This window comes from Diceros bicornis, chromosome 25 (genome assembly GCF_020826845.1).
Source record: "Diceros bicornis minor isolate mBicDic1 chromosome 25, mDicBic1.mat.cur, whole genome shotgun sequence".
Classification (NCBI taxonomy): Eukaryota; Metazoa; Chordata; class Mammalia; order Perissodactyla; family Rhinocerotidae; genus Diceros; species Diceros bicornis.
The window spans coordinates 27,163,885-27,191,673 of NC_080764.1; the positions used below are offsets into that span (position 1 = coordinate 27,163,885).

The window sequence follows — 27,789 nt, forward strand, 5'->3', positions numbered from 1 at the left end:
ACAAGCAGTGAATCGGTGTACGCCCGGGATCCGAACCCGGGCTGCCAGCAGCAGAGTGTGCGCACTTAACCACTATGCCACGGGGCCGGCCCCAATAATTACTTTAAATGTAAGTGGATTAAACTAGCTAGTCAGAAGACATTGAGTAGCTGAATGGATTAAAAAAAAGATCCAACTATAGACTATCTACAAGAAATTCACTTTAGATGTAAGGACACAGAGACTGAAAATGAGAGGATAGAAAAATATACTCCATGCAAATGGTAACGAAAAGAGACCAGGGGTAGCCATACTTATTCAAGTCAACAACTATCAATAGACAAAGGACATTATATTATGATAAAAGGGTCAATTTACCAGGAAGACATAACAATTATATATGCACCTAATATAAGAGCACCCAGATATATGAAGCAAACATTGACAGAATTGAAGGGAGAAATAGTAATACAATAGTAGGAGATTTCAATATCCCACTTTCAAAAATTGATAGAGGGCTGGCCCCATAGCCTAGTGGTTAAGTTCAGCACACTCCGCTTTGGCGGTCCAGGTTTGGTTCCCGGGGGTGGACCTACACCACTCGGCAGCCATGCTGTGGCAGCGACCCACAAACAAAGTAAAGGAAGATTGGCACAGATGTTAGCTCAGGGCAAATCTTCCTCAGCAAAAGAAAAAAAAATTGATAGAACAAGCAGACAGAAAGTCAATAAGGAAATGAGGACTTGAACAATGCTATAGACCAATTGGACCTAACAGACGTATCCAGAACACTTCACCCAACAACAACAGAACACATTCTTCTCAAGCACGTATTCTCCAGGATAGATCACAGGTTAGGCCACAAAACAAGTCTTAAAAAATGTAAGACAACTGAAATCATACCAAGTATCTTTTCTGACCATAATGGAATGAAACTAGAAATGAATAGCAAAAGGAAAACTAGAAAATTCAAAAATATGTGCCAATTAAACAACACAATCGTGAACAACCAATGAGTCAAAGAAGAAATCAAAACAAAAATTAGAAAATATCTTGAGACAGATGAAAATGAAACAAGATACCAAAACATATGGGATGCAGCAAATGCAGTACTAAGAGGGAATTTTATAGTAGCAAATGCCTACATTAAAAAAATAGAAAGATCTCGAATCGACAACATAAATTTACAACTCAAGGAAATAAAAAAAGAACAAACTAAACCCAAAGTTAGCAGAAGGAAGGAAATAATAAAGATTAGAGCAGAAATAAATGAAATAGAGAATAGAAAAAAAAATCAATGAAACTAAGAGTTGGTTTATTTGAAAAGATCAACAAAATTGACAAACCCTTAGCTAGATTAAGAAAAACAGAGAAGACAAAAAAATCAGAAATGAAAGTGGAGACATTACAACTGATGCCACAGAAATAAAAAGGATTTTAAGAGTCTATTATGAACAATTATATACCAACAAATTGGATAACCTGGAAGAGAGAGATAAATTCCTGGAAATATACAACCCACCAAAACTGAATCATGAAGACATAAAAAATATGAACAGACCTGTAACTACTAACAAGATTGAATCAGTAATCATAAACCTCCCAACAAAGAAAAGTCCAGATGCTTTCGAACAAAGCTGGAGGCCTCACACTTCCTGATTTCAAAATATATTACAAAGCTACAATAATCAAAACAGTATGGTACTGGCATAAAGACAGACATATAGACCAACTTAACAGAGTAGAGATCCCAGAAATAAACCCTCACATATATGGTTGAATGATCGTCAACAAACGTGCCAAGGCTACACAACAGGGAAAGGATAGTCTCCTCAACAAATGGTGTTGGGACAACTGGATATCCACATGCAAAAGAATGAAGTTGAGCCCTTACCTTACACCAAATAAAAAAATTACTCAAAATTGACTAAAGACCTATCCATGAGACCTGAGACTATAAAACTCCTATAAGAAAACATAGGGGAAAAGCTTCATGACACTGGATTCGGCAATGATTTCATGGATATGACACCAAAATCACAGGCCAACAAAAACAAAAATAGACAAACGGGTCTACATCAAATTTAGAAATGTCTATGCAGCAAAGGAAACAACCAAGTGAGAAGGCAACCTACAGAATGGGAGAAAATATTTGCAAACCATATATCTGATAAGGAGTTAATATCCAGAATATATAAAGAACACCTACAACTCACCAACAAAACAATAAACTAATTTTTAAAAAGGGGCAAAGGACTTGAATAGACATTTCTCCAGAGAAGATATACAAATGGCCTACAAGCATATGAAAAGATGCTCAACGTCACTAATCATCAGGGAAATGCAAATCAAAGCCACAATAAGATATCACCTCACATCCATTAGGATGGCCACTATCAATAAAAAACAAAAAATAACAAACGTTGGCAGGGATATGGAGAAACTGGAACGCTTCTGCGCTGGAATCTAACATGGTGCAGCCGTTATGGAAAATAATATGGAGGTTCCTCAAAAAAAAATTAAAATGGAATTACCATATAATCCAGCATATATATATATATATATATATATATATATATATATATATATACACACACACCACTTCTGGGTATATATCCAAAAGAATTGAAAACAAGATCTGGAAGAGATATCTACACTCCCATGTTCATTGCAGCATTGTCCACAGTAGCCAAGAAGTGGAAGCAACCTAAAATGTCTATTGAAAGATGAATGGATAAAGAAAATGTGATATATACATACAATGGAATATTATTCATCTTAAAAAAGAAGAAAATCCTGTTGTATGCTACCACATGGATGAACCTTAAAGACGTTATGCTAAGTAAAATGAGCCAGCTGCAAAAAGACAAGTACTGCATGATTCCACTTGTAGCAGGTATCTAAAGTAGTCAAACTCTTAGAAAGTAGAATGGTGGCTGCCAGGGTTTGGGAGTAGAGGGAAAGGGGAGTTGTTGTTCAATGGATACAGAGTTTCAGTTTTGCGAGATGAAAAAGTTCTAGAGATCTGTTGCACAACAATGTGCATATAGTTAACACTACTGTACTATACACTTAAAAATGGTTTAAGATTGGGGCTGGCCCTGTGGTGCAGTGGTTAAGTTTGCGTGCTCCGCTTCGTCGACCTGGGGTTCACAGGTTTGGACCCTGGGTGCAGACCTACACACTGCTCATCAAGCCATGTGCTGTGGTGACATCCCACATACAAAATAGAGGAAGATTGGCACAGATGTTAGCTCAGGGACAATCTTCTTCAAGCAAAAAGAGGAAGATGGACAACAGATATTAGCTCAGGGCCAGTCTTCCTCACCAGAAAAAAAAAAAGTTTTTTGCCACAATAAAAAAAAGATGCTAGGAGACCAACTTGTAATTTTGAAAACAGTTAAAGGATAGAAGCAAGCACCTATCCTGCCTTTTCTATATGAACCGTATCTCGGGAACCAAATAGTTGAGAGGAAGTTTCTCTTTATAGAAGAATTGTGGCTAATAAATGAAGAAGGAATGAAATTATTTAGGCAATGCTTATCAATGGCTGCTAAAATCACAGAAAGTGAAACAAGCAGAAACCATGTGTGCTTCCTGATGGAAAGATATCATCACCTATGAAATACACTTAATGACAACAAGAAAATGAACTCAAAGCTGGTCGAGTACCTAGGTTTAATTACTAATATACAGGAAATACAGGGGATAGAGGAACACAGAGACACAATCAACAAAATCCACAGTGGAAAACTCTATAGGAGAAACTACCAGTTTCTTCATCAAATAAATTGGAAGGACAAAAAAAAGCAGGGGGTGGAAAATGGGGGAAACCTACAGATGAAAAGAAAATCAGCCAGTTACAATTATATGGACCTTATTTGGACAAACTGTAAAAAAATTTCAAAACAAATTTGAACCCCCCTCAGTGGATATTTAATGCTATTAAGGAATTATTAACTTTTTGATATGAAATAATGGTAATACAGTTATGTTTTTAAAAGAATTCTTATATATTGAAATATTTGAGATGGAATTTTTTTAAAAACAGGAAAACAAACAAGTGCATGAAGGTCACAGTTCAACAGGAAACAAATTCAAATGTGACATGATTTTGAGTAATTGATAGAGTCTAAGAAAAGAAAATTTGATCCTAATATTTGGAAATTTTTCTTTTAGGGTTGAAGATTTAGTAGCATCAAATTACATCTGTTCTCTGGGTCCAATCATATTACTTAGTCCTTTCAAGAAACAACATTGTGTTTCAATTTTTAAAACTCTTACAGACAATTATGAAAGCTTGCAGTTACGGATTAGAATGTAAATCTTACAAACCTTGACCTTTTTAAAGAAATGATATGGTAGACTCCAGTCGGGAAGAGCAGAGGATAAGAAGAGGTGAAAGAAGTGACCATGTGCTACATTTCTCATCTCAAATAGTAGCTGGGAATCAGAGAATGTTCCAGATTGATTAGAAATATAGGTTTTTTTTTTTAATTTTTTGTTTATTGCAGTAACTGGTTTATAACATTGTATAAATTTCAGTTGTACGTCATAAACAATAAACAAACACACAGAGACAGAGATTGGATTGATGGTTACCAGAGGGGAGGGGGGAAGGGAGGAGGGTGAAAGGGATAATTTGGCACATGTGTGTAGCAATATAGGTTTTAAAACGTATTTAAAATCATAAAGATATGTACTAGAAAATTAGAAATAATATTGTTCACTTAATACCCTTCTTTATTATTTAAAGTATTTAAATATCATGCACAAATTATTCTTCTAATTATGCATTTTGAGTGTTTAAATTGTGAATTTTAAGCTTGCAACTAAATCAAGTCCTTGAGAGCAGATACTTAATCTTAAACTTTTCTATTCCTCCTCTTGGATCTCCTACCTACACAACGCTAGTATACCTACTCAATATCGAATGTACTAAGTATTGAAAGTGCAATATCATTATGTGCTCAATATCCAATTCCTTAATGGTATCTTGTTTCTAAAGAATCTTGGCACTAGAAAGAATTTTTGGAGCAGTCTAAGCCAATCGTTTTAGATAAGGAAACCAGGGTCGCCAAAGGAGGACCCTCCACCTGGGGAAGCCTAATCTAGGTGAGTCTTCCACTACATGCCCTGCCTTCTCAATTCGACCTCTGAAAAGTGGGTAAAAGTTTATTGTGCCTTCAGTTCCAAGGGAAACCAACCGCGCCCTTTTTGGAAACCGGAAAGTGGCCGTGTGGAGGCGCTCCAGCCCCGCGCATGCGCCGAACCTCCTCCACATGACGCGCGTGCATAGGAACCTCTGGTCGGCGGCTCCCTGCAGCTGAGTGGCCGCTTCCACCCGGTGTGTTTTGCGCGGCGCACCCGGGGAGCGGGGCCTGCGGAACAAGATGGAGTTACTGCAGGTCCTGAAGCGCGGGCTGCAGCAGGTCAGCGGCCACGGCGGCCTCCGCGGCTATCTACGAGTTCTCTTCAGGTAGGCAGCCAGAGCCCTGCGCTTGGCCTCTGGGGCTGGACTGGCGCTGGCTGGTTTCTTGAAAAGGGGCCCGCGCTTGGGTCACCTTGGAGAATCTGCAACTCTTGTCAAGGACAACCGGTCAGTCTGCCGGGCTTCCCGCGGGCCGAAGTCTCTGGCCAGGGGTCTCCCGGGGCCAGGACCAAAGGAGGCGAGGGCCTCTGGGCAGCAGCCCTGCCTGCTTCCTGCAGAGGAAGGAGCATTGCAGACACTCCCTGTGTGACCTTGGGACAGTGTTTTCCCTTCGCTGGCTTCAGGTTCCTCCTCTGTACAGGAGCCGTGGAGCCAGGTGATCAGAATGCTCCCTGTTAGTCCCGGTCCCTGTGAGTCCTGACGTTCGTTGAATTGGACGAGCAGCATCGTCTGCGGAAACCGAATCGGAGACCCAGAGTAGAATGAAAGAGCCAGGAAATAATCCTCTTATTTTAAGATCAGTTACATTGGCTTCCTGATTTCCTGAAGGTTTTGCTAACTCCAGTGCCTCGTGACCAGTGTTAGGAGATAAAAGTGGTCTTGTGATTTGAAGATACTGCATCTATATATTTAGTGTACTTTAAGCACATCAGTTGGGTCAATTTATCTTTTCTTGTGCTATCTACGTGGTCCTGGGGGTAACAGGAGCAGGGGTCTTACCTGAAAGCTGATTCTTCAGCAGTGGGTGGTGTGAGCCCAGGCATGAAGGCTGGAAGTATACACCCAGTAACCGTACCTCGCATCTCCTCATTTTTTTAGTTGATGCAGCAACCTTTGTTTCTGAAAGTTGCTATTCTCACTTTATTTACGTTGGTGTTTTGAACAAAGGATCATTCTAAAGTGTCTTTTCTTTTGGACATTCACAGGACAAATGATGTGAGGGTTGGTACCTTAGTGGGGGAAGACAAATATGGAAACAGATACTATGAAGACAACAAGCAGTTTTTTGGTGAGTGCAGTATTTTTTGGTATGACTAATGGAAGTGAGATTGAGATTTGATTTCACTCTGTTTTCCATAATATACAAGGAGCTTTTACAAAGCACTGTTTGGAAAGGATGAAAAAGTCGCTAGAAAAAAGGTAATTCACAGAGAAGGAAAACTAAATGACCAAGGAAGGCATGAAAAGATGCTTATCTTCACTTGTAATTACAGAAATGCAACTCAAAAAACAGTGTTGTCTTTTTTTCACCTATCAAATTTTGAAGTATTTGCCAATCTGATAAATCTCAATATGGGGAAAGGCCATGGGAGTATGTAGGTTAACATAGTCTTTTTGGAGGACAATTGGTAATATTTGTCAAAATTTACATTGTACGTATCCTTTGTCTCAGCGTTTACACTTCTAAGAATTCATCCTACAAGTATACCTGCAAATCAAAGATATCCATTGCAGCATTGTTTTAGTAGTAAATTCTAAAACAACATTAGTGTTCGTCAATTGGATGCTGATGAATTACGCATTTTTTAGAATACTTTGTTTCTCTTAAGAATGATATAAACAGGGCTGGCCCCGTGGCTTAGCGGTTAAGTGCGTGCCCTCCGCCACTGGGGACCCGGGTTCGGATCCCGGGCGCACACTGACGCACTGTTTCTCTGGCCATGCTGAGGCCACATCCCACATACAGCAACTAGAAAGATGTGCAGCTATGACATGCGACTATCTACGGGGGGGGAGGGGGAGGAGTGATATAAACATAAATTTTATATAGATGTCAAAAATGTGTGTAACATGAAAAACACCAATTGCAGAACAATGTTTGATATCCTCAAAGGGAGAAAATATATATTTTTTGTGCGCGTATTAAATTTTGGAAGGAAACCCAAGAAACTTAGAAGTGGAATCAGAAGGTGGGGGTTCAACATTCTGTCCCTCCTCTTTATAACCTTGTGAGCTGGTTAACTTAATTAATTCCTGTAAGCCTCAGTTTCTTTAGCTATAAAGTAGAATAATAATATTTGCCTCATAAAGTTATATAAGAAATAGATGAAAAGTGGATGGAGCTTATCCTAATGTTGAGTTTCTCAGCCTCAGCACTATTAACACTATGTGCCAGATAATTCTACTGTGAGGAGCTGTTCTGTGCATTATAGAATATTTAGCAGCATCACTGGCATCTACCCGCTAGATGCCAGTAGCACCTCCCATCTGCAGTTGTGACAACCGAAAATGTCTCTAGAGTGTCAAATGTCCAGTTGTCAGAATTGCCCCCTGTTGAGAACCACTGGCCTAAAGGTTAGCACCTAAGTGCTCAATAAATATTAGTACCGTTATTGTTGTTGTTATTATTACCTACTTGAACTGTTGAGTTTTTTTATCATGTGCGTTTGTTGCTTTTATAATAATAAAAAAATTCTCTCTTGATTGAGATGAAAAGTGTCAAAGAGAAAAAAAATGAATGAGTCTTCATCCAGGGGAAAAACATATAATGTGAAATAATAATGGCCTAGCATTTATTGAATGCTTACCATGTGTCAGCCGCTGTGCTAAACACAACATGCGTTATCTACTTTAAACTTCCACATCTCCTTGAGGTGGGTGCTTTAATCCCTTGCCACTGTTCTCGATTTTACAGATGAAGAAACTGAGTCATTGAGCATAAGAATATTTTTTAGGAATATGTAAATGATGTATCCATGTGTGGTTGCATTGGATGCAAGTTAGTCTACAAGAGGTAAACAATATCTTAATCCTCTAAAACCGTAATATATATATATATTTGTGTGTGTGAGGAAGATCAGCCCTGTGCTAACATCTGCCAATCCTGCTCTTTTTTGCTGAGGAAGACTGGCCTCCACTTAATATGGGACGCTACCACAGCATGGCTTGCCAAGCAGTGCGTCGGTGCGCGCCCGGGATCCGAACCGGTGAACCCCAGGCCGCCACAGCGGAGCACGTGCACTTAACCGCTTGCACCACCGGGCCGGCCCCTAAAACCATATTTTTAATATTAACACAAATCATAGAATTTTAGACCTGGAATAGATTTTAAGAGATTACCTAAGAACTACTGTTTTTTTTTTAAGAGACAAGTACCTGACTTCTATTTATTTATTTATTTTTATTTTTTCCCCCAAAGCCCCAGTAGATAGTTGTATGTTATAGCTGCACATTTTCCTAGTTGCTGTATGTGGGACGCGGCCTCAGCGTGGCCGGAGGAGCGGTGCATAGGTGCGTGCTGGGGATCCAAACCCGGGCCGCCAGCAGCGGAGCGCGCGTGTGCACTTAACCGCTAAACCACAGGGCCAGCCCTAAGAACTATTGTTTTATAGATCAAGAAACTGAGGCCCAGGGAAATGTCTTAACCAAAAAGACTTAATCAAATAACACAACTAGATAGTGGCAGAGCCCCAGGCCAGTATTCTTTCTACTCACTTTATCGTTACCAACTATAACATTAAACTTCCTTCCTTCCTTTCTTCTCTTCTTTCCATCTTTTTCTTCCTTCTTTCTTCATGTTGGAAATATATTTTTGCTAATTTGAAAAATGATATATGCTGTTGTAAAACATTAAAATTTAGTTTATGAAATGAAAAATGAAAGCTCCCTCCCCTTGTAATTTTACCCCTCTTTTAATAGGTTAACATATATATTTTTTAAAGATTCTTTAATGAATGTATAAACCCACACTTTTTTTTATTTCATGGGATTTTGTTATGCACGTTGTTTGTAAACTGAAATATTTTTACTTAAAAATCATGGGCCATTTTTCCATGTTAGTAAGTTGGATATATCTAGAACATTCTTTTTTTTGGACATATGTTTGTGTTTTCTTATTTAAAATTTTTTCACAGCATTCTTTTTAATAACAACACAATATTCCACTGTATGGAAGAACCGTTATTTTTTCCAAACACTTCACTATTGATAGACGTTTAGATTGCCTTCAACTTTTTGCTATTACAAACAGTGCTGCAGAAGTCAAAAAGAAAAAAACAAAAACAAAAAACAAACGATGCTGCAGTGAACTTGCTTGTAACTACATCCACATTTATTTGTTTAAATATTCTAAGAATACATTCCTGGAAGTGGAATTGCTGAGTCTGAGCATGCACATTTAAAATTTTTATATATATATTTCAAGATTGTTAAGGCCCAGCCCTATCGTCGTGACCTCCCTCTATGAAACCTTTCCAAAGGTTTCCTCCGTCTGCACGTTCCTCTGCCTCACTGGATTTTGGTTTACTTTTAGTTACTTATTCTCAAGATTGATTTCTCTAATAGAAGAAGCAAATCCTGACTGAATAGATGAGATCGTGTGTAAATAGCATTAGTTGATATTTATTGATTATATGTTTACCTAGGAAAACTCTGTAAATACAGATTACCTTTTGCTTATTGGTTTAAAATCCATTAATAGGGATGAATTCAGTATTCCCTGTTTCGGGGGGTAGGGGCAGTGAGGAAGAGATAGAAAGAATTAATATTTATTTATGCACTTATATCCCTGATGCTGAACTAGGTGTATGGTTTGATATTTAATTTGCATAGCAACTTTAAGATGTAGGTATAATCATCCACTTTTAATAGATAAAGAAACTGAGGCTCATAAAATTTGTGTAATATCTACTAATAATAAATGACAAACTCTTGATGGGAATCCAGGTCTTTTCCTAGCTTACGGTCCCAATAGAAACGGTTTTGTATATTGTGGTTAGCATCTGCCCACCCCAACTATTTCACATAAATTTGTTAAATAAAGAATGCAGCTGTACTGTTTTGATGACACGAGCCGTCCTACTTATCTAACCATCATTTATAATGTTTACTTATCAGTTATAATCACCAATTTCCAAAACATCTCCAGTGGTCATTTTAAAATATTTATGTGGAAACATATAATTCAGGTATGATTGCTGTGAATACATTTCTCCTGCTCCAGTTTCAGGAGGCGTACTTTCTCCCCTGAATACCGTGAACAGCTGGGAACACATTCCCGTACCCACTCTACAGCTCCTTTGTCTGGAGGCCTGGAGGAGAAGCAAGGGCCCTCCACTGTGGGAAAGGCCTAAGCCCCACCCACAGAGTGAGTTTTAGTCCCTACATAGGGACTTTGCTGTGGCCACCACCAGGCTGCTAATAAAAGCTTGCCACATACTTGCTGGAGCTTGCCTTCACTGATACATCCAGGGTGCTGTTCCTCTAACGTTTCTCTTGTGTAAGAGCACATAAAAGTCTTTTCTTAATAAAACGTTGTCTTTGATATTATGCAATTATGTTTTTTTTTTAAAGAGGTGGTCTTTATTTCCTCACATCTTTCTAAACACTGGTTTTTCCACCCAGGCCGTCACCGATGGGTTATATATACTACTGAAATGAATGGCAAAAACACATTCTGGGATGTGGATGGAAGCATGGTGCCCCCTGAATGGTAAGCTAAGTCAACATTTTATTTTATTTGACTTGGCAATATTTGTTTTATTACACAAATATTTATTGAATGTCTTTTTATTTATAAGGCAGTTAGTAGTGTCCTGAAAGCATCTGTCCCAGTTACAGTGACTGCATAATAAGTTACTCTGAAACTTAGTGGCTTAAAACAATGATAAGTATGTATTTCTCGTAGTTTTTGTGTGTCAGGAGTTCAGACGAGACACAACAGGGATGGCTTATCTCTGCTCCAGGATGTCTGAGGCTTCAGGGTGGAAGACTCAAAGGCTGGATACAGAATCATCTGAGGACTTGTTCACTCAGTGACTGGCAGTTGATACCTGCTGTCTGCTAGGACATAGCTGAGGCATTGAGTTGGAACACCCTCAGGTAGCCTGAGCTTCCTCAGGCGAGAGCTCTAAGAGCACCAGGCAGAAGCCATATTGCCTTATCTGACTTAATCTGGGAAATCATCCAGTATCAGTTTGGTATTTCTTTGGTCAAAATGAATTAGAAAACTCTGCCCAAGTTCTAGAGGAGAGAACATAGACTATCTCTTGATGGAGGCATGTCAGTATCACATTCTATGTTGGGATATATATGGTATGGCTGGCTGTCTTTGGAGAAAAACAGTATACCACAGTATCACCTGGCTGTGGGTGAAGAGGAAAGGCAGAAAGATCTCTGGCTTTGATTTTATTTGATGGGTTGACTTCAGGCAAGTTCCTTAACATCTCTGGGACTTCTTTTTCTCATCTATAAAATGCAAGTCCTCAAATTCTTTAGGTCTCTTAAAAACTATGATTTTATAGTATACCTATTTTGAAATAAAACTGTAAATGCTTTTACTTATATTGTATAAAATATTTCAAAGCAAAATACTTATATCTGTTTCATAGATTGCTCAAGTAATACCGTATGGTTGCTATACAATTAAACTCTGGAGATCCTTTCTGGTTGGTTTGGAAAATTCCACCAAAAAACTAGAAATAAGTGTATCAGTTTATCTGTGACCATTTATTTTAGTTGAACTTGATCATCAGAAATAGTTTTGGGCTCTATTGAGTAGAAACTGGGATAATCTCAGAGTACTATTCAGTCAAAGACTCAATTAGAAATCAGGCATGTGACATAAGTGAGTGAAGTGCAGATGTAAGACAATAGGGAATAGTGGGGGCTGTAATGAACTGAAAAGCACATAATCCATCAAAGAAAGCAGCAGCCCTATTTCTCTCTCCCCAGTTCCATTAGATGAGAATTCAGCCAGGGGTTTCTAGATAAGATTTTTCATGAGAAAGTAGAAATCTGTATTTCTTTGTGAGTTTCCTTGTTTTTTTAAATGTTAATTTTTTAAAAATATTTGTCAATTTAAGTACAGCACTATCCAATAGACCTTTCCGTGATGATGGAAATGTTCTATATCTACTGTCCAGTAGGGTAGCCACTAGCCACATGTGGCCCAAAGCACTTTGAAATGTGGCTAATGGAACTAAGAAAGTGAATTTTTTTATTTTACTTAAATAAAAATAGGCTACTTGATTGGACAGAATACTTTTTTAAAAATATTGTGTGAGCTAAACAAAACATGTTTGGGGGACGGCCTGGTGGCGCAAGCAGTTAAGTGCGCGCGCTCCGCTGCGGCAGCCAGGAGTTCACCGGTTCACATCCTGGGCGTGCACCGACACACTGCTTGTCAAGCCATGCTGTGGTGGCATCCCATATAAAGTAGAGGAAGATGGGCACGGATGTTAGCCCAGGGCCAGTCTTCCTCAGCAAGAAGAGGAGAATTGGCAGATGTTAGCTCAGAGCCGATCTTCCTCACAAAAAAAAAATTTTTTTTTTTGTAAGATTTCACCTACACTCTATTTTCAACCTCTGCTTTACTACTTGGACTAATTAGGAGCATTGATTCATGTCACTGATTGTAGTTTGAAAATAATGATATTGGATTATGTCTTTATAATAAAACTCATTGACTCTTAACATGAGAAAGCAGCACTGATGCTACATTTGAGGCTGGTTTTTGTGCTCTTTTTAATGGGAAATAATAACCTGTGGTTCTATTAAGGTCTGAGGAGCTGTAATTTTTTGTGTGTGTGTGTGAGGAAGATGGGCCCTGAGCTAACATCCAATGCCAATCCTCCTCTTTTTTCTGAGGAAGACTGGCCCTGGGCTAACGTCTGTGCCCATCTTCCTCTACTTTATGTGTGGAATGCATGCCACAGCATGACTTGATAAGCGGTGTGTAGGTCCGCCCCTGGGATCCGAACCTGTGAACCCCGGGCCGCCAAAGCGGAGTGCATGAACTTAAGCTACTACTGGGACGGCCAGGTCTGAGGAGCTGTAATTTTAAGTTTAGAGCTGTCTCCCTTCTCCAAAGGGGCATTCTCTATGTCAGGGGCACTATTCGAGACCAAAGTCTCAAAGTGGAATGTTGGCTTTAAGAGCTGAGGTGTCCTCCTAGTTTTTGTTTGGTTGATTGTTTTTTGGGTAGGGTTGGTCCTGGGAGGATGTGGAAGGCCTATGGACTGTCTTGTTCAAAGCTCTCGTATAACATGGGTGCTCAGGGTCTATATTTTGGGAGATTATGGGGGTGGGGGAGGGAACTGATTTAAATTATATGAGATGAAACACATTTAAAATGATAAAATAGTAGAAAATCTAAAAGATAAAAGTACTGTTCAGCCAAGTAAGTCCTTTTATGTGATCTGAGATCACATGAAAAAGAAGCTGCAAGCTGTAGAAGACATCACTCTGGCAGGTGCCTGAGGGCAAATGAGGATACAAAGCTGGATTTCTTTATGGAGTAGAGCTTCCTAAAGGCTGAGTACCTTTGATGACCCCTGTTTGTGAGGAAAGCTTGAAGGCTTCTGAGAAGTGGTGGTGGACAAGCTCGGCTGTTTGTTTCTCAGACTCCCTTTTGCCGAGTGTAATACTGCACTGTAGAATTCTAAATCTGTGCATTGTCACCTTTGATTTGATTCATGAATACATTTGGAGTTGGGTTGATTTATCTTTAACTAGAGAGCCAGGTATTATCTTAAATGTAGAGTAATGAATAACAAATACAATTTATCATCTTTATTCATTCGAATAACTACTTATTGCATACCTACCAGGTGCCAAGAACTTTTGTAGGTGCTGGGGATACAACAGTGAATAAAACAAAGTCCTTGCTCTCATGGGGGGAGGCAGAAAAACAAATATGTTATATATTTTAGGCAACGATAGATGCAAGGAAGATAATATGAAGCTGGCATTCATAAAAGGATAAAGAGCAATGAAAGGGTCAGGTGGCTGTTTTATACAGGGGTTAGGGAAGCCTTCTTTGAGGAAGTGACATTTGAAGAGGGGAGGGAAGAGAGGTTGAGGGTGAAGAGCTCCAGGCAGCAGGAACCACAGGTGCAAAGCCCTGTGTGTTTGAGATGTATTGCTTATATTCAAAGAACAGCAATATGGCCAGTTTGGCTGGAATGGAATGAGTGAGGGGAAGATGTTAGGAAATGAAGTAGGAGAAATAGCTAGGGTCTAGACCATGTAGATCTTGTAAGCCATGGTAGACACTTTGGCTTTTTTTCTAAATTTCTTTGGAAGTCACTGAAAGGTAAGGTAGGATGTGATCTGTTTTACAATTTTTAAAAATTGGGAACAATCCCAAACTTTCTGAAAAGTTACAAGTATTTGAGTCATTTCAAATTAAATTGCCAAAGTGATGCCCTTTCATTCATGAATACTTCAGTGTGTAATTCCTACAAACAAGGACATTCTCCTACATAACCACAGTATAACTGTCGAAGTCAGGAAATTAACAGTGATGCACCACTACTGGCTAATCTTCAGACCCTGTTCAAGTTTCGTCAGTTATCCCGACAGTGTCCTTTATAGCAAGAGGATCTCATCATGTGTTTCATGTGGATCTCATTTCTCTCTGGTTTCTCTCACACTGGATTGGTTCCTCAGCTTTTTCTTGATTTTTATGACCTTGACCCTTACAGGGGTCAAGGCCCCCTTGAAAATTACAGGCCAGTTGTGTTGTAGAATGTCTCTCAGTGTGGGTTTGTCCAGTGATTCCTCATAATTAGATTCAGGCTATGCATCTTTGGCAGGAATGTCACAGAAGCAATGTCGGATTCTTCTTGTTGCATTCTGTTAAATGGCACCTGATTTTGATTTGTCTCATTACTGATAACGTCTATCACTTGATTAGGGTGTGTCTACCAGGTTTCTCCATTCTAAAGTTACTTATTTTCCCTTTGCAATTAATTAGCATTTTGTGGGGAGATCCTTTGAGGTTATATTACTATCCCATTGCTCATCAAACTTTCAGTCTATTCATTTATTTATATGAGTATGAACTCTTATTTTAATCAATGGGTTATAATCCATTACTATAATTGGTTCTTTTATTGCTGAAATTGAATTCAATTTGACTAGTGGGAACCATCCAAACTGCATTTGGGGTCCTTTTGAAATGTCCCCACCATTCTTGGAGCACTTTCTTGCTTTCTGACAAAATATGTTTTAGGTTCACCTTATATTTTCCCTGCACCACTCATGGAAACCGCCATTTCTCCCAGGAGCCCTGTGTTTTTTTTGTTTTCTTGCTTGCTGTTTTTTAGTGGAAAATGGTATTTAGAAAGTAAGATTTGAGCGCAAGGTATGCTCATGGCTGTTGGAGTGTTACTGCTCCCAGGCCCTCTCAGTAGACAAGCTAGGGAAATATATGTAATGATTGTGTGTGTGTGCGCATTTCTATTTCTATGTCTCTTTTTCTCTATATATATTGAAAACCATAAGTCCACGGCAATGCCGCTGATTCCAGTCTAACACCACAGGTTACATTCTAGTTTTCTCTCTTTCCATATTTGTATCTGTTTTTTTCTTAATATAGTTACTTATTTGATCAATTCCACTGTTATGTAACCAGGTTCCCATTACGGCCATCCTGCCTCCCCCCACTGGACTCCCTCCTTACCCCACTTTGCCTCCAATACCCCACACCAGGTTGCCACCCTCCCACCCTGCCTGTGTGGACATCCTCATCTCCCCATGCAGGCTCTGACACCTTACTGGGCTACTGCAGCACTCCTCCTCCCCACCCCCATGCCACGCACAGATGCCTGTCTTGCTTGGCCCCACCTAATGGCTTTTGGACTCTGGTTTACATTTTTAAAGCATTTCTGTGTTTGCTGTGAAGAGAGGAAGGGAGCCTGTGGAAGTAGACTAATCACTTACGAAGGAAGCTATTTATGCAGTTGTCTGGGCCAGAGATGATGGAGGCTGGATCAGGTGCTAGTGATGCAGGTTGTGAGATTTGAGATTGTATCAGTTATCTATTACTGTGTAATAGATTATCCCAAATTTAGTTTAAAACAATAAAAATTATCTCACAGTTTCTCTGGTAAAGAATTTGAGTGCAGCTTAGCTGGATGCCTCTGGCATAGCGTCTCTCACAAGGCTATATATAATCAAGATATCATCTAGGGCTGCAGTCATCTCAAGGTTTGACTTGGGAAGGATCCACTGCCAAACTCATTCACATGGCTGTGGATCTCAGAAGATTTGCTTCCAAACTCACTCATGTGGGTCTTTCCACAAGGACACCTCATAACATGGCAGCTGGCTTGTCCAGAGCAAGAGATCAGAGCAAGTGAAAGAGAGCACCCAAGATGGAAGCCATAGTCTATTTAAACCTAATCTCAGAAGTGACATCCCACACTTCTGCTATGTTCCGTTTATTAAAAGTGAGTCAAGGGGCCGGCCCGGTGGCGCAAGTGGTTAAGTGCGCGCGCTCCACAGCGGCGGCCCGGGGTTCGCTGGTTCCGATCCCCGGTGCGCACCGACGCACCGCTTGTCAGGCCATGCTGTGGCGGCCATATAAAGTAGACGAAGATGGGCATGGATGTTAGCCCAGAGCCAGTCTTCCTCAGCAAAAAGAGGAGGATTGGCATATGTTAGCTCAGGGCTGATCTTCCTCACAAAAAGAAAAAAAAAAAGTGAGTCAATAAGTCTAGCCCACACTCAAGGAGAGGGGATTACACAAGGGTGTGAATACCAGGAGGATGTGATCATTGGAGGCCATTTTAGAGGCTGCCTACCACAGGGATATATTTTGAAGTAAGATGAAGTCAACAGGATTTGCTGATGGTTTGGATTTTGAAAGAAAAAGGAGTCAAAGATGACTTCAAGATTTTTGGACTGAACTAGTAGTGTGTGCACTGAGATGAGGAAGGCAGGGTAGGATGGGGGAAGCAGAACTGGAAGGGGTAAACAAGAGTTCTACTTTGTCCATGTTTAGTATGAGATGCCTGTTAGACAACCAAGTGGGGAAGGTGGGTAGACAGTTGAAAACATGAGTCTGGAGGTCAGGATAGGGGTTGGTGCTGGAGATAGGACTTCAGTGTGATTTTACCTAGTGTAGTAAACAATTTAACTTCATAATTGTGGGTAAAAGGGTTAAGAGAATCTGACCTTCAGTTAAATGCCTAGTTCTGTTGCCCTGGAAACCAGAGTAGATTGTATCAACCATATTGCTAGATAAAATTCCTCCTTGATTGGTAAATTGCATTGAGAGGAATTATAAATGCCTGCTGAGTTAGCTGTGTGTGGACTCCCCTGTGTTGCTGCTCTTAGAACTGGCATGTCCCTTGTGGGAGTGGGAAACCTGAAGCTACGCCTGTGGAGCTGTTGTTATTAGACGTGTTAGCTTTTGTGGAACATGAAGCTTTTAAGTGAGGGTAACTCCTGCACCTGTCTAATGTGGCTCTCATCTCCCTTGAGCCTGTGCTGTGTCATGTAGGGTGTCAAAGAAAATAGCTCCTGGATGGCTGGGTGAATTGTCACCTGCGTGTACTACTGCAAAGACTCCCAGTGAGAGGAACACCTGATGCTGCCCAGCTGGCAAGTGTGGTTCCTGTCCTCTGCCCTTCTGAGTCATCTGGTGCCAGGTGTGGCCTGTGATAGTCTATGAGTCTGTTCACTAGCTGCATAATCTCACCCAGGGCAGAATTTCCCTTCAGAAGCATCAGTGTTTTTGATAGAATCAGAGAATATCTTTAATGAACTTCTGTGGTTCACTTTAATGTTCCCTAATCTTGTGGGAACATTAGAAATCTAGAAAATGAGTTCATTTTATCTATCTTGTCTCAAGGCTTTCATTTCTTTGAATCTGTCAGCAGCCAGTGAGGCTGCTAGGTCTACCAGTAGACTAACAAAAGGTGTACATGATGGTGCGAACATCTGCAATGGGCAGTGGAGCTACACGTACTTTGAAAATAAAAAACTTATTGCCTAGAACCTAGCACAGTACTCAGCGTACAAACAGTTCATTCGTTCAACAAATATTTATTAAGCACCCCACTCTGTGTCAGGCACTGATGAGTTTATCCATTCACAGTGGTGAGCAGAATATATGGTCCTTGCTTTCTTGGAGTTTGTAGTCAGTTAATGAGTACTAGCTGGTAGACTAATACTTACTATAACTTCATGTCCATTATTTTTCATTACAGTACCTTCATTTTCTTATCTAAGTTTTATTCTCTTATGGGATCAGCAATGAGATTTTAATTTCTTCTTCTGGAATTTATTTTAACTTGATTGAGTAGAGTATTCAAAGTATTTCAGTAGATTACAAATACTATTTTATACCACTTTTGATTGCCCTTAATTTTATCTTTAAGTTAGCTAATTGCTACCATCTATACGGTAATGCACAAAAGTCCTTATTTTCATTTTTATAGTAGTAAACCAAGTAAGTAATAAGTCTACATGAAATTTGACAAGGTAAAATGTTGTTGAGGGTAGAAAGGTAGAAAGTTTGCGCTATTTTATGCATAATAGTATAAAATTACTGTTTTCACTTACATCAGGAGAAACAAAGATGCTTTTTTTGTGGTTTAGAGTGTTGGAACTCTGAAATCCTTTGAACCAAGTTAAAAAAAAAACATGGCTTGCCTAGATTTTTCTCTACTGTGTATATACTTTTTTCCCACTTGGTGGCACCTTCTGTTCATTTCTAAGTAACGTGTCTTGTCTTCCTCCATGTAGTGCATTAGTCTCCTTGTATATTGATTTTTCTTATTAAAATTCATGATAAAATTACTCAAGTAATACATAAATACATCTTTTAAAATAATAATGTATGTTAAAAGGTTTCTTTTTTTAACAGAAAATAATTTTGTCCTTGGAGATTTTTCCAGTGCCATGATGAAATTAACAAATGTTTTTACCCTTGTACGGTTAACTTATTTGGGATCCTTAACATCATTATGGTCAGCTTTTTTTCAGTTGGCGCATAAAATGTCCTAGAAGCCTTTGTAGAGAAGTAGGGTAGCAGATGAGGGGATTACTTGGAGGTGATAGAGAGGAATCCAGGATGATTCTTAGGTTTTGGGCTTGAGAGGTTGGATAGATGGTACCATTCATTCAGATGGGAAGACTGGGAGAAAGGTAGGTTGGGGAAGTGGAGGGTTAGAATCAGAAGCCTCTTTTTTGGACGTAGTAAGTTTGAGCTACCTGTCAGAAATCCAGGTGAATCGATAAGTCAAGTAAACAGCTGAATATATGAGTCTGGAACTTAGGACAGAGGTCAAGCCAGCAAAGAAGAATGAGAGGTAGCTAGCAAGGTAAGAGGAGAGGCCAGAGAGATTAGCATTTTGACAAACATGGAAAGACTAGCCTTATTGATTTTTGCTGAGCGGTCGTAAGATAAGGACAGAGAAGTGTCCATGTTGATTTAGCAGTATGAACTTCATCGAATCTAAATGGAATATGTTCTTGAAAAAAATGTGCAGAGATCAGAAAAGTTCAAAGAATCTGGAGGCGGGCAGGGATAATCCACATAGCCTCCTAAGAGACAACTGCTGTCAACATTTGGTATATTTCCTTTAGTACTTTTAAATAATTTTTTAGGTAGTTGTGTTCATAATCATATTCAGTTTTATTTTCTGTTTTATCTCTTGATATAATAAGCAATTTTCCATGTTATTAGAACAATCCTTATAATCATTGTTAAACTATTTTTTTCTGATTATAAAAATGTACAGTTGTTACAAAAAACTTGGAAAATCTGGAGAAATACAAGGTGGAAACAAAAATAAGCTCTAATTCCTTGGCCCAGAAACAAGCACTGTTAACATTTTGTTCACTGATTCAACAACTATTTGACGGTCTGCTTTTGAGTAGAGAAGGAATGTTTTTAAAGGATCACAGTGTGGAGAACAGATTATAATTTAATTGGTCACACCTTCTTTAGAAGAAGGTTTGTGATTATAAATAACTTACAGATAAATATATGTGTATATATACATATCTGGTTTTTGTTTGCTTGCCCCTCCCCTCAACATATCACAGATGTTTTCCCTGTTTCACTAAATATTCTGCTTGTCAGTTTGAGTTTTTTAGTGTCTGAAGGGCTTTTGTATGTAGAAAGGATTAATGGCAATTTGGGCTTAAAAATAATGTTCTGTTTATTACAGAACATTTTAAAACCTAATTATTCTTAAGCCTTGAGATTCAATTTATAACTAGGATAACAAGATTACTAAATTGAATGTTTTTTGTCTAAAAATAAAAAACAATCGTATTCTCTTGTTCTTTGATGAATGTTTGATAAACTCTAATGGAAAGGATTAAATTCTCCTAAACAATTATCTCCCTTTGCAGGCTTAGTTAATTACGTTCCTTTAAGCATTTTAGGTCACATTTATAAATGCAATATATTTGATTTTTTTCAATGTCTTCAAATGCCCAACATAGGTAGATTAGCAAACCTATCAAGCAAAATGTTCCTAGGCACTTAATCTCTCGTTTACTCAAGCCAAAAATTTAAGGGTACCCTCAACTCTTCTTTCTCTACTATCCAGTCTATCAGCAGGTTCTTTCTGCTTTACTTTCTGAATATATCCCACATCTGATCACTACTTCTGTGACTGTTACCCTGGTCCAAGCCACAGTCATCTCTTGCCTAGACTTCTACCACAACCTCCCAACTGGTCTGATTACATTCTTGCGATACACCGGTATTCTCCACCACGTACTAAGAGTGATTATTTTAAAATGTAAATCAGATCACATCAGATCTCTGCTCAGAACTACCCATTGGCTTCCCATCACAATGAGAATTAAAACCCCAACTCCTTAGATGGTCTGCAAGGCCTTCTGTGATCTCGGCCCTGTCAGGCTCTGCGTATACTGTCCTGTTCGCTGTCCTGCAGACTCTTGACTCAGCCACATTGGCCTTCTTGCTTTTCCTGGAACAGTAAGCAACTCCCGCCTCAGTTGCTTTGCACTAGCTATTTCCCCAGATGTTGTAGGGCTCACGCCTTCACTCTATTCAAGTGCCTGCTCCAGTGGCTCCTCAGACTACCGTATCTAAAAGAGCCCTATTTTCCTCTCACCCTGTGTCCCCTTGCCCTACTCTGGTTTTTTCCTTAGTAGCATTTACCTCTGCCTGGCATTTTATTATTTTTTACTTAATTTATTGTTTACCCTGCTACCATGCTTCTTGATAAGAGCTTTGTTCACTGTTGTGTTGCTAATGCCTAAGACAGTGTCTAGCGCATAGTAGTTGCTCAATAAATATTTGTTGAATGAATGTGGACATACTGTTTTACTTGAAACAACTGTTATTTTGCTTTTTGGATACAATAATTCTCTTCTCTTTTAGCTGATCCAAAAATGGTATGTCTGTCACTCCTTTTATAGCTTTTGTATGCATTTGAAGCAGATTTATCTCTGAATTCTATTCTGACTTCAACCTGTCCTTTTTAATAGCTTGTCCCGCTGAATCATTTGTTATAGTCTTTTAAAATATTATTCCCCTAAATAAATGCCTTCTCTTAATGGCAGAGAGTATCGTCTTCTTCCTCTTGGTGTATCTGCTTAATCTAGCCTTTTTCAGGTAGTTAAGTGTTGTGTAAAATACTCTTTGAACTAAATTGAAATGAGTGTTACTCAGTACATGGGTTACAAGATTCTTTTCAAAATAGTTCCTTCCTAATGTTTACTTTGTTTTCTGCTCCAGAAAATCAGAATATTAAGAGGCGGTGTTCTAAAAAACTATAAACTGCATGTTTAGGTAATTTTCTTATGTTACAGAATGTTACTTCCTAACTTTTCTCTGTTAAAATGTGTTCATTATAAGCAGAGGACAAGATTATTTTGATTTTTTAAATTCAGCTTTTATTTAACACATTCCACTTACTATTTAGTGCTTCATATAAGACTGATTCTAACATTTTACAAAGATGAATTGTTGGAAAATTTCATACCTGGGGCGTGGAAATAAACTGTGTGTTACTCTCAGTGAACAAGGAACTGCCCTTGATTCCAATTTCCAGAACAAATCTTTATTGTGTTTATAAGTTATCAATGTATAGTACATGCTAGAAATAGTCATATATAGAAAATTTTGAGGTTTTTGGATTTAAAAAAAACAGTTTTAACCTTTTCTGTGTAACTGTAGTGAATGACATTGAATTGTGGAATTGACTTAGAAAAAATTTCCATTAAGGAAGACTGAGACAAACAGTCTATCTGCCACTAAAACATGAGTACTTTAGAGAGAGTGATTTTTTTTTTTTTTAATGATGGGTTAAGTGGGATGGAATGGGGTTAGAAGTAGACACTCTCAAAGTAAATGACAGATGACTTGGGCAGGATTTAAAAAACATCTCTAGCTGGTTTGAATTAGAAGAAGGTTTTTTCTTTTTAATTTGCTTCTTATAAAGTAGTACATGTTCATTACAGAAAATTCAGAAAGTAACAAAGCAAATAAAAGTAATCTGGTATCCCACCACACAGAGACAAACCACTGTGAACATTTTGATATATAGTCTTCTGATCTCTTTTATTTCTATGCATATGCATCCTTTTTTTTTTTTTTTTTTTAATGTAAGTGGGCTTTTTGAAGAGGTAGCCTGGGTTTGCATCCCAGCTGCACTACCTTGACAAGTTATTTAAACTCTTGGTGTCCCCGTTTCCTCATTTGTTAAATTGAGATAACATCTGTCTCATAGAGTTGTTGTAAGGAGTAAATGAGTTAATATTTGTAAAGTGTTTAGAATGATGCCCATGACTTATAAATGCTAAGTATTGTTAAATAAATTAAGTTTATAATCTGCTTTTTAAATTTAATATTTTCTCATGTCATAAAATATTCTCTGTAACATAATTTTTAATTACACTTTAATCTTCTGCCATATGGATATGCCCTGAGTTATAAGTATTCCTTGTTATTCTTGGTTTTGTTCTTTCCATTTCTTCACTATTATAAATTAAGCTGTGGTCAACATCCTTGTACTTAAGCATTTACCCACACATCGTCATTTCCTTAAGGCAAATTCCTACAAGTAAGATTGTTGCATCCAGGAGTGTACTACATGTCTTATGAGTTTTGGGTACCTACTGCCAAATTGCCCTCAATATACATTCTCAAGGCAAATAACATTCAGCCATATATGAATGTTGATTTCTCTATAACTTCACCAATGTTGGGTATTATTATTATTATATTTTTAATCTTTGCCAGTTTAGCAAGTAAAAAAGTTCTATCTTGTTTTAATTTGCGTTTCTTTCATTAAACTCTTTTTTTTTTTTTTGGTGAGGAAGATTGGCTCTGAGCTAACGTCTATTGCCCATCTTCCTCTTTTTGCTGAGGAAGATTGGCTATAGAGCTAACATCCATGCCCATCTTCCTCTGTTTTATATGTGGGATGCCGCTATAGCATGGCTTGATAAGCTGTGTGTAGGTCCGTGCCCGGGGTCTGAACCTGTGAACCCCGGGCCACCAAAGCGGAGCATGCAAACTTAATGGCTATGCCACTAGGCTGGCCCCCTATTGGATGTTTGGCTTTTTCTTTCCAATTTGTAATGATAGATGAACTACTTTTCTGTATATTATAAATATTTCCCCATTTCTTTTATTCTTTACTTTTGTTTGCAGAGTTTTAGGACACAGGTATTGCAATTTTTATGTACTAAAATTACCATTTTTTTCTTTATTGCTTTTTGTTTTTGATATTTAGCTTAGAAATGGTCTTTTATATTGTATAAATATCAACATATTTTATGACTATAAATATGCACCCATGTTATATCTGAGCATTATTAATCTGTCTGGAATCTATTTTGATATATGACTTGGGAAATCTAACTTGATTTTTTTTCCAACAAAATTAATTATCCTAGCATAATTTGTTGAGAAATGTTTACTTTCCCCAATAATTTGAAATGCCAGCCATACCTTATATATTCGTTAGTCTGTTTGGGGGATTTTATTCTGTTTTATTATTGTACTTTTGTACCAGTTTTTATGCCATTCTAATGTTTGAGGTCTTAATGTCTGGTTAATGCCAGCCTTCCTGATTGTTGTGAGTTTTCAAAATTTTCTTAGGTAGACTTGAAGCTGATCCTTAGAATTATAATTGTCTAACCCTATTGGGATTTTGATGCAGATTGCATTTAATTACAAATAATAGTTACTGAGTTAACAAAGTTTGAGTTGTCTATCTTGTAATGAACTATGTTTGTTTTTTAAATTTGTTAAATTTATCAATGCCATCCTGGGGTTAGATGGATCTCAGGATTTTGGCAGACACTTAGGTGGTATCATAATCCTAACCCAGGTTTCATTTGTTGATTGTAATTTAAGTTTCTGATCAAAAAGATTCTCTTTGGCCGTTGGGAAGCTGTGTTAAAGCCTCAGCTCTGTAACATACGTGCTGTGGGACCTTGGGAAAGTCATTTCAATTCTGTTTCCTCTGTATTAAAATATGAAATACCTAGATTGGTATTAAATAAGTGACTGTGTGATATGTATGAGAATGTTTCATAAACTAAAGTGAGATGAAGTAATAATAGTTTGGGAATGATGAATTTTTACCTCAAAAAACAATCTGGAAGTTTTTCTTTAGTCTTTCACATTTATTTTTTTGAAAAATTGAAAAATCTTTGGCATTTCTAGGCTCGGTGTTGTTAAGGAAAACCATCTAAAACATGAACATTATGGTCAGAAGTCAGCCTTGATTCCCAAAATTAATAAAGTATATTATCCAAAGAGAAGGAAGTTCAAAACTGCCTATATTTTTCTTGTTGTTGTTGGCTGTTACTTGGTAATGTTTATTTCTGAAAGGGAAAATTAAACTTTCTTATCTTTGTTATTAATACCAACCTTAAAGATTGTTTTCATTTGCAATGATTTTTAAAAATTATTTTATATGATATATATTTTTATTTCTTAAATTTCCTGTTAGGCTGTTTTATTCTGTCTTCACAAATAAATCCCTCCATTTTGCCCTTTGAATGGCTGACAGCCTCAAACTGAGGGGCTATTTAGATGAAATAGTATATTTTCAAAGACGGGAAAAGTCTTCTTTCCCTGTTTCTTGACACTCTTTTTCCTCTTATGTAACTGAAAAGAGGATCGACCATTTATGGGCTTTATTTCCATTTGAGTTGTGCTGTAATTGTGATTTAATACCTTTGTTTCCAGTTATTTTGACACAACTTCAATATATTTGAGTTTTCCCCCAAATATAATATATTTTCATTATAAATATTTATCTCTTTTGTATTTAAAACGTTTTGCCTTTCTGCCATTCTCCCTGTTTGTAGTCTCCCTGACTTTACCATCAAGTTTAAGTAATTTCATATTTTGTCCTTTAAGATAATAATAGTGATATAAAATTGAGGTGGGTCTAATGCCAACTGCAACACAGTTTCTAGACAGTGCTGTTAGTCCGTTGGTGTCTTTAATTAATTGGAATAAAAATGACCCAGCTGAAAACCTGTTTTGCAAAAACTCTTTGGTGTGGAGATCTAAAAGGTATGATTCCTTTAGCCTTTATTTACTAATAATAATTATAACAGAAGGGTTATATTAGCCTAGCAGAGAATAAACATTTTCTTGTTTCTTATAGTTCCTTATACTGCCATAATGAGAACAAATTATCATTTACTCGTTCCCTGACTCCTGCTGGTATCCTTACTGGATAAACATTTTCAGAATTTATGTATTGTGGTAAAAAAATCTTTTAGTTTTCTTGAGCATTTTCTGTTTCTCCACGACCTCTTCAATTCCTCACTTTAGTAACTGAATAGGCATATAAAAGCTTTGCACTATGGTTCCTTAAATATCATTTTAACCTTCAGGAGTCTTGACAGCAATTATTTGAATAAAATTTTTCGTTGGTTACTTAAGCTGTCTCAACAAGGTAAAAGTTAAATATTTCTGCTGTGCCTTAAGCTTACATAAAGCCCCTTGATAAGTAACAGCCTTGATTTCGACAGCTAATCCCTCCTCTGAGTGGCTAGTGGAGCCTGTCTCACCACTGCATCGTCTCCCAGGGTTTCAGAGCTCGTGTGAATAGTCATGGTTTATTGGTCCAGCTTGCTTTCACTAATCCCCAGTTTCCTTTGGAGGATGTAAGAGAGACACCAGCCCAGTGTGTACAAGACTTCTTCATTCTTCATTGTGTTAGCTAATCATGATACAATTATTTTTAGACACAAATAGAACAAGAGTAGTAATATTTTATCTCTATTTTTATTGGTTTTAGCCAGTTACCTGGCTATATCTATCAATTACTGCTAGCAAATATCCTTAAACTTACATAGCATCATAAGTTTTTCTCGTGAGCTTCAGTCTTAGTTATTTTACTGAAACCTCCTCCACTTGCCCTTTTCCCTGTAGCTGGGTAATCCCTTTTTTTTTTTCTTGGAGCTGCAATTCTATGCCTGTCCGCTCATCCCCTTTTCCCATAGGGTCATCGCTGTCTTGTGAGCTCCCAAGCCTTGGGGGATCTGGTATGAATTCTCTCTCCCCTTCCTTTCCCATGTAAACTCAGCTTGGCTTCCTGCTCAAGTCTACTCTTTGTCCCTTGGACTTCGATTCTTCCTTTCTCTGTCCTTAGAGAGACATTCCTCTGTGTACTCCAAGGATACACCCAGCTTCTTTCTTTAAGGCCAGATTGCTGGCACCTCCCAGCAAATATCCTTTGAAATTAAATTGTTAAACACTTAATGCTGAAACACTTGTAAACGTTGGGCTGTGATTTAATAATTTTAACATAACAAATTGTATATTCTCCAGTGTTCAGACTTAAGCTTGAATTTAAGATGCATGCAGAGACCCTCATCTTCAGCAGGAGCCTCATTGGGTTTCAGACTAGAGCTTCATGAGGCAGAGCATCCTGAGCATCCTGAAGTTCCCAAGTCAGCCTCTGGCATCTAACAGTGATGCTGTATTTCATCAATTCTAAAATAACATCTAAAGTTAGGATACATGCTATAATCAATAGTGTCATAATTTAATTGGCAGCATTTTTCTTTCTTAGAGATAATTAAATTCTGGCATATTTTAAGATTGGTGGTGTCCTAGATTTGATGAAATACAGTAATTAATGATAATAGCAATAGGTAACATTTGTTGAGTACCTGCTATGCACAGGAATTTTTCTCGGTGCTTTATGTATATTATCTCATTTAACCCTTAAACATCTTTAGAAAGTAAAGATGTTCAGATGAAAAAAACGAAGGCACTGAAAAGTTCAGCTAGTAAGTGATGGAGCTGAGATTTGATCTCAAGCAACAGAATAGTTCCAGAACTGCCCTCCTAACCCTCCTCCCACTACACTACACTGCCTCTTCATAACTGTCTTTTTTTCTTCTTTAAGGCATCGTTGGCTTCACTCTATGACTGATGATCCTCCAACAACAAAACCACCTACTCCTCGTAAATTCATTTGGACAAACCATAAATTCAACCTGAGTGGCACTCCAGAACAATATGTACCTTATTCCACCACTAGAAAGAAGATTCAGGAGTGGGTCCCACCTTCAACACCTTGCAAGTAAAGACAATGAAAAACAATTTAAACATGTAACATGGGGCTTTTTGTGTAATTGCACTTTTACTGCTACTATTGATTTAATTAAAATTGTTTGACTAA

General features: G+C 38.0%; 1 protein-coding gene across 1 annotated transcript; it reads left to right on the forward strand.

The window, feature by feature from the left end:
• The first annotated feature begins 5,315 nt into the window (after positions 1-5,315).
• On the forward strand, positions 5,316-27,789 carry NDUFA12 (NADH:ubiquinone oxidoreductase subunit A12). The gene is made up of 4 exons (XM_058568641.1): positions 5,316-5,458; positions 6,337-6,419; positions 10,754-10,841; positions 27,514-27,789. The coding sequence occupies exons 1-4, from the start codon at positions 5,373-5,375 to the stop codon at positions 27,692-27,694; spliced, it is 438 nt and encodes a 145-aa protein (XP_058424624.1). The 5' UTR covers positions 5,316-5,372; the 3' UTR covers positions 27,695-27,789.